The sequence below is a fragment of the Cynoglossus semilaevis genome, chromosome 10, assembly GCF_000523025.1.
Source record: "Cynoglossus semilaevis isolate Cse_v1.0 chromosome 10, Cse_v1.0, whole genome shotgun sequence".
In the NCBI taxonomy this organism is placed as follows: domain Eukaryota; kingdom Metazoa; phylum Chordata; class Actinopteri; order Pleuronectiformes; family Cynoglossidae; genus Cynoglossus; species Cynoglossus semilaevis.
The window spans coordinates 2,318,691-2,325,788 of NC_024316.1; the positions used below are offsets into that span (position 1 = coordinate 2,318,691).

General features: G+C 42.3%; 1 protein-coding gene across 1 annotated transcript in view; it reads right to left on the reverse strand.

Moving 5' to 3' along the window:
- Nucleotides 1-8: 8 nt before the first annotated feature.
- Nucleotides 9-7,098, reverse strand: part of LOC103384543 (protein Wnt-2b-A-like) — a 10,981-nt gene continuing 3,891 nt past the window's right edge. Inside the window, exons 2-5 of the mRNA XM_008318097.3 lie at nucleotides 6,768-6,988; nucleotides 4,934-5,211; nucleotides 4,133-4,397; nucleotides 9-1,683 (exon numbers count right to left, since the gene is read on the reverse strand). Of these exons, the coding sequence (XP_008316319.1) occupies nucleotides 1,454-1,683; nucleotides 4,133-4,397; nucleotides 4,934-5,211; nucleotides 6,768-6,988 (994 nt within the window). The 3' untranslated portion in view covers nucleotides 9-1,453. The remainder of the gene's footprint in view (nucleotides 1,684-4,132; nucleotides 4,398-4,933; nucleotides 5,212-6,767; nucleotides 6,989-7,098) is intronic.

The window sequence follows — 7,098 nt, forward strand, 5'->3', positions numbered from 1 at the left end:
TTCATAAGTCAAAGTACTCTATTTCCGTGCTCCAAGGATCATCAACAAGCCTTCTCACAAGGGATGACTCGATCCAATACCAAGGATCGGTATTAGCCCGATATTGATGAAGATTTCAGGATTGAAAATCGAAGAAATAACACTACAGCCCATCCGATCCGATACCCAAGCCCAAGATCTCAATTTATCTTTGCGTGACACTCGAAGAGGAAAAAAGGTATCGGATATCGGTATAGGTAGATACTCCAAGTTGCGATCTCGGTATTGGACATGAAAAAGTCGTACGAGTGACTCACCGCTCTGTGATTGTGTGATAGCTGGCTGCATTTTATTTGAAATACAAATATGAAATTACAAGACCTTGGCTTGTACGTGGAACAATGGAACCTTTTGATCAGGAAACATTTACTTCAATTGTACTAAACAGTTCCAAGCACTTAATGCTGAAATGGTGGTTCCTCAGGCTGCCCACAAAGCTGGCTGTGTTTTGATTGGCTCCTGCTGCCACAACAAGTCTTTACAGTTATGGTTAAATAAGAGTACTGGAAAGTAAGTAAAACCTGAAGACCTAAACAAATACCAGTCTTCACGTGGACTCGCTCTGTATCTGCGCTCTGTTCTTACTTTCCCGATTCATCACAGAAAATCCGGGTCTGTAACACTGCTATAGGTGATAATAGTGATAATGGTGATAATGGTGATATGAGTGATAACAGTTCTTCTCTCTCCTCGTGTCAGTCACCGTAGTGCAGCCTCATTCGCTGATGAGAAAATAAACACGTTACAATTAAATAAATCACTTTTAAAACAGCCTTTTTTTTCATTCTTGATGTTTAGAGTTCCACAAACCATCTGTCAAATTTGTCTCCCACCCATCCATCTTCATGTTCTCTGGTAGTTTCTTCATCTAGACTCCCGTTTGAACAAACCATGTCCAAACATCTGCTTCTCAAAGTGCACTTGTCGAAAGCTTCTTTCACAATTTGAACCCAGTTCAGTTTTAGGTGGAAATTATAGTGTATTTCCCCGCAGAGTAAAAAGGGTGTGAGTAAATGGTACTGGTGTGATAATACTGGATATGCTTAAGGCTCAGTTCGTGTAAAATGTGTAATGAAAGCAGCAAACTCAGGAAAATACACAAGAAATTGACGACAAACGCCCAGTCACCGGTCACAGGTTCAACTGTCCATCGTTGGATCCCAGTGGTTCAGAATCGGGCCGTTCACACACAGGGATTATGGGTATAAATTCATATTATTGGGTACTGGATTCTAGTGCTTTTTTTTTCACAGAGACAAGTAGAAAAGCCATGCAATGATGAATGGAGGTGGGGATGAAGGGACCACTTTTTCAGACAACATCCCAGAATTCCAGGCTCCGGAGGATGTTCTTCCAGTAGGGGGATAAAGGGGTGAGGTTGCATTATAGGGGGTGGTATATGGGGAATGTGTCTTCATGTCTGGTCCAACAGTCCAGCCCGTTTAGGGGCCTTACATGTGTGAATGTCCACGGCTTCCTCGCAGTCTTTACACTCCACTGAGCAGCACCACTTGAACTTGCACTCGCACTTGGTGATCTGCTTGACTAAGGTGGTGTCGTAGCCCCGCCCACAGCACATGACCTCACAGCCGTCTGTTCCGCGGGAAGTCCTGTTGCAGACTCGCCCCGCAGTTCCCAGGGTACCTACGGGTAGAAAACAAAATCAAGAGTGAGAATAAAGATACCGTACTTTCCGGACTATAAGTTGCTCTGGAGTATAAGTCGCAGGAGCGAAAAAAAGCATAATGAAGAAGATAAAAAAACCATATATAAGTCGCAAAAAAAGTGCGACTTATAGGATTAGCAGATACTGGTACACAAGACTAGAGTGCCCTCTAGAGGTTGTAAATGTGAAAATAATGAACATGTACATTTTCAGTGGTACAGGAGTAGCAGATACTGGTACGCAAGCCTAGAGTGCCCCCTAGAAGCTGCGAGTGTGAAAATAACAAACATGTGAAATTATATATTTAAATATATATGCCACACCTGAGTATAAGTCGCAGACCCAGCCAAAAGGATGAAAAAAAAAATTGCGACATATAGTCCGGAAAATACGATATTTCTGGATTAAGCTTTGCTGCTGAAAAGATGAATATACTGGTACATGTGACTTAGAAAAATTAGATTTGTTTTTTGGCATTTTATAACAACCGTTCGTGACTGGCAGTAGAGGCAAGTACAAAGAAAAAAGTGTTCGGAAGTTGTATAGTCCTTCAGACAGTAGCTTTATCGCAAAGGCACTCCATTCTGGTGACACAACGGGTGTACAGTATATGTGTTGCTCAACTTAAGCACAAAACCACCAGTGTTTGTCTTGTTGTCGAGGCACATCTGAAAGGACTCAAACGTTACAGCCACAAAAAACAAAAACTCACACACATTAGCGACAAATGTTTTGCCTTCAATAACTGCCGAATGGGTGATTTTCTTTTTTTTCTTTTTTTTCTTCTTTTCATTATTGGTCCGAGGTTGCACGTCATTTGGTTATTACCTTATGTTGTGACACATTATATTGTGTTTCACACTCATCCCCACAAGGATTAGCAAAGATTAGCAGAGATTAGTGCTGCTGTTTGGTGTGAGTAGCTGTGACCAATCACACCGAGCAAAGCACAGCACAGCAAAAAAACAACAGACACACAAGTATGCAGTGTTGGTAGAGTTACATGGGTTTCCCATGAAGCGCTGCTGCCTTTGAAGACAGCGAGTGTGTCTGTGTGTGTGCGCTAAATGGATAGTGGAGCGTGACAGACAGACAGACTCTCTTACTCTGAGGCCCACTGTGCCCTGCAGATGCGCGTGATTCAAAGAGACAGACAACGAGAAGGCTGTGATCGACAGAGAGAGAAAGACAGAGAGACAGAGACAGAGAGACAGAGACGGAGAGAGAAGGAGGGGTCGACTTTTTAAAAATGTGTTCCTTCTGCTCTCAAGTTTTGGTGTGGATTCCAGCAAGAAGGTTAAAAAAAAAATCAAATTATTTTTTATGTAATTCCAGCAAGAAGGTTAAAAAAAAAAAATCAAATTATTTTTTATGTTTTCTTAAATAACCATTTGTTCTCAACCGTTGTGATCATCGGCTTCTCAAGTTTCCAATGGTACCTGAATGCACCTTGTATGGCAGGTCCAACTTTGACACGACAGCGTCTTTACCTGTGTAGACCTTGCGTTTCGCGTCTGTTATCAAGCCGCTACGCTCCTCACGTTAGCATGGAGCTAGCTAGCGCGAAATGATTTTTGACAGCGCTGAAAACATGTATGTTAATAATTTTTTTTTGCTAAACAAACGTAATAATTTACTAAAATCTTTTAGCGCTCTAGGGGGCAAATTTAAACCAATGTACTCTGGCCAAAGAAAGATCTTTAGCAACTCAAATTTTTAAGTTTATTTTTTTACCATCTCAAATTTGTTGTTATTAATAAACTTCAGTCCAATTCTGACCCACATTAGTAATAGGCCAAATGTTAGTCAACCTCCATAGAACCAGATAATGTTACTATGATGATGTGCAGTCAAACTCAAGTCCTTGCAGACCAGGCATGGGCAAACTAAGGCCCGGGGGCCGGATGTGGCCCGTTCAGCTTTTTAATCCGGCCCGCCAGGCTTTCTCAAATGATATGATTCATTTATATTATCATTATATTTCTATTGCCTGCAATACCTACATTTCCCCAATAGATGGCGTAGAGAACGATAAAAGCATTTTTAGCATTTTAGCCTTTATGCATGACTTTTACATGTCCCTGTTCAATTTTAGGACAATTGTGGGACCGCGCCTGCTGTAGACTCAACTTAAGTGACTTGGCTACGACCGTAGCTGTGTGTGAGGAAAAACTGTGTGGGTGTGTGCGTAAATCTGTGTTTTGTTAGTGTCTGTATTGTGTGTCTGTTTTCCGTGGTTGTGTTGACAGAAACAGACAGAGGTCTGAAGGTCATGCATGCAAGCAGCATGTCCTCAGGCTACAACAATATTCACTTCCATCCAGACATCACACACAAACATACACAAAGTCACGCCCGGGTACACACCGACACGCACACACACGGTGGGTGTAATCCATCACTGCACACTGCAGGACCTCTTCTCACCTGCTGCTTTGTCTTGAATGCAGTAATCTGGAGAGTTCTCAAAGTAGACCAGGTCATTTTTGGTCACCTTCCTGAAGGCCTTGTTGGCCACAGTGAAGCCTGTACCATTCTGATTCATTGTCACTTCCACAGCGCCATTGTATTTCTTTTTCAGGTAGTCGCCCGTCTTCCTGAAGTCAGACATGGCCATCCAACACGTTCGTAGTGTGCAGGAGCCGCTGACGCCGTGACATTTACACTTCAGCTTCAGGAAACGCTTCACCGCCTAAAACAACAACAACAACAACAAAGAAGACAGAAACGGAGGGAGAAGTATTTCAATATGAAGAATTAACATCATGCCGATGCAGGTTTTACAATGTCGTTGTATGTAGCACTGATTGAAAACACTCTCTATTGCACGTGTGTCAAACTCAAGGTGCGGGGGCCAAATGCAGCCCGCCAAGTCATTTTGAGTGGCCCGCTTAAAAAACGGTTTATTGCCTTATAACAAAGTCCATGCAGATAAGTTTCTTAATATGATTAATTAAAAGGTTTTTTATTACACAGTCATGAATATCTATGAATATCGTCCCTGAGAGCTCACAAAAAAATCTCCACGTCTAAAGAGTGCAAATTATAAAACATAGAAAAAGAATCGTTGTTAAAATTAACCAGACTATGTTTACCCTTTTGTCACATGTATGTTTGTATACTGGTAACAAGTTTTTGAGACGAAAAGATAATCACTTGTTATTTCTGACAGCAGAAGCTAGCTGTGGACCAGCAACTGTAGCTGCTAGCATGCACACGGACACGTACAGTTCGCCCGCAGCGGTTGTTGTGCAGGTTCATGAGGGCCCGTGCGTCTCGCTCCGTCCTCTCCTTAGCGTCGATGAAGGATTTGGCGAACTTGATGCCGTAGTTGACATCCTCACTGCAGCCACCCCAGCTAAACTCTCCGCTGTCGTCGCTGGTCTGTCCACGCTTATGCGGGTCACAGTGGCACGTCCTTAGCACCCCCTGGCTGCACGCACGAGTCAATGCATACACCACGCCCGCCGAGGAGATTGCGTAAACAAATGCTGCCTCGCGGCTGCCTGAGGGAGAGGTACAACGTGAAGAGGTGCTCAGGGTCACAGTTAGCAGTTAGCAAGGACAGTACAGAATTGAGGGCAGGTCTTAACAGTTAGCTGTTTTAAAGTTGTTTTGTTTTTTCTTTTTTTCGTATATAAAATAAACGCAGAGTGCAAGATGTTGATTCCTAATGACAGTACACTTATAATAATAATACCAATACTACTACTCATACTACTACTACTACTACTATTATTACTAATACTACTACTACTATTACTACTACTACTACCACCACTACTACTACTACTAATAATAATAACAATAACTTATTATTATTATTATTATTATTATTATTATTATTATAGGAGACAAAAAGAATCAATATAAAAAAAAACCCAATACAGAAGGCAGACAGAATGAAGTGGAACAGTGGAATCCCATTGAGTAAGCTATTACTAGCTATTTTGGGCAGTTTAGAGGCGTTTTGATAATGATTTTAAATGTAGCTTGCAGCATCCTTCCAGGAGGCTGTCATAGGTGAGGCTGCTTTCCTGTGACCAGTAATCAAGGCCTGCCCGTGGACTGAACAGGTCCAGATCAGTGATTGACTGATCAGCTACACTTGAGGAACTGTGATCTCAACATTTGTACTGTTTAGATCACGGATTTTTTTTTGTCACGTCGACTCATTCTGACAAAAAGTCAGATTTGGAAATAACACAGCGGTCAGTTTTTCTCTCAGTTCCAAGTGTCTGGAATTCCGCTGCATACTCACTTTGAAGTTTTTGGGGTTTTTTTGGACAAGCTTTGTGTCCGTGTCTGTGCCTCTATGAGACGTTTCACTGTTTACATATCGTGTTACTAATTCTGTTACTAACTAAAGCTTTTACCTACACTCACATAAATTGTTCAAAGACTTTGATATCCCATTAATCGGAACCAGACTGGTGTTACCACCCCGTGATCCGCCATGGTCCTGCTAGTCTCTTCTCCCTTTCACTTCCCTCCGATCCTAACTTGTCTGCTCAGATATAGTCAGACAAAGTGTTTGCTTCGGCACAGTTGCTTTTCATCTGATGTTTTCCATAAAAACATCCACGACAGAACGAAATTCCATGGTCGTTACTGTTCGGTGCCTCAAAAACATCCACGACAGAACGAAACGGTTTTCTATTCCATGGTCGTTACTGTTCGGTGCCTTGGAGCAAAAAAAATGTCCATAAAATATCTGAAAGTCGCCCTACGATGCTTGTGAAGTCAGGCCTTTAATGTATATGTTGAACATTTAGGTTAGTTTTTGCAAAAGTTTTACTGTAATTCAGTTAGGCTTCTTTTGCACATAGTGGACGTATAACTCATGTCAGAAGTTACAGCAGAGAAAGAGTTGGATTTCCAGGGGGAAAGAATAAAGGAGCTAGAGTTAAGGTGGTTAAGGAAGAAACACTAAGAGGAAAAGAAGAAAAGAAGGACAGGGTGTGGAAAATGGATGGATGGATGGATGGATGGATAGATAGATGGATGGATGGATGGATTTAATTGAGCGTTTAGGTGGGAGTTTTGAAAGGTAGCGACTCACTTCGCAAGAGGACTCGTCCAAACACGGTGTGGTCTCGGTCTAGCGTGCTGCAGTTCCAGCGATGGTGCCTGAACTGGTGCTGACACTCTCTGATCCACTCTTTGGTGCCCTCACCAATGGCCTGCATGATGTTGGGGTGACGCTGGCACAGCTGACGCTGTTTGTTCACCAGACCTGGGATGTTGTCGCAGATGACGCGGGCTCCCAGGGCTCCAATGTACCTGAAGACAGTGGGGTTACTGGGATTAGGATTACTGTCATTAATAAATATTTAAATGTGTTATAGTAACACCTCGATTAGATAGATGGATGGATGGATGGATGGATGGAT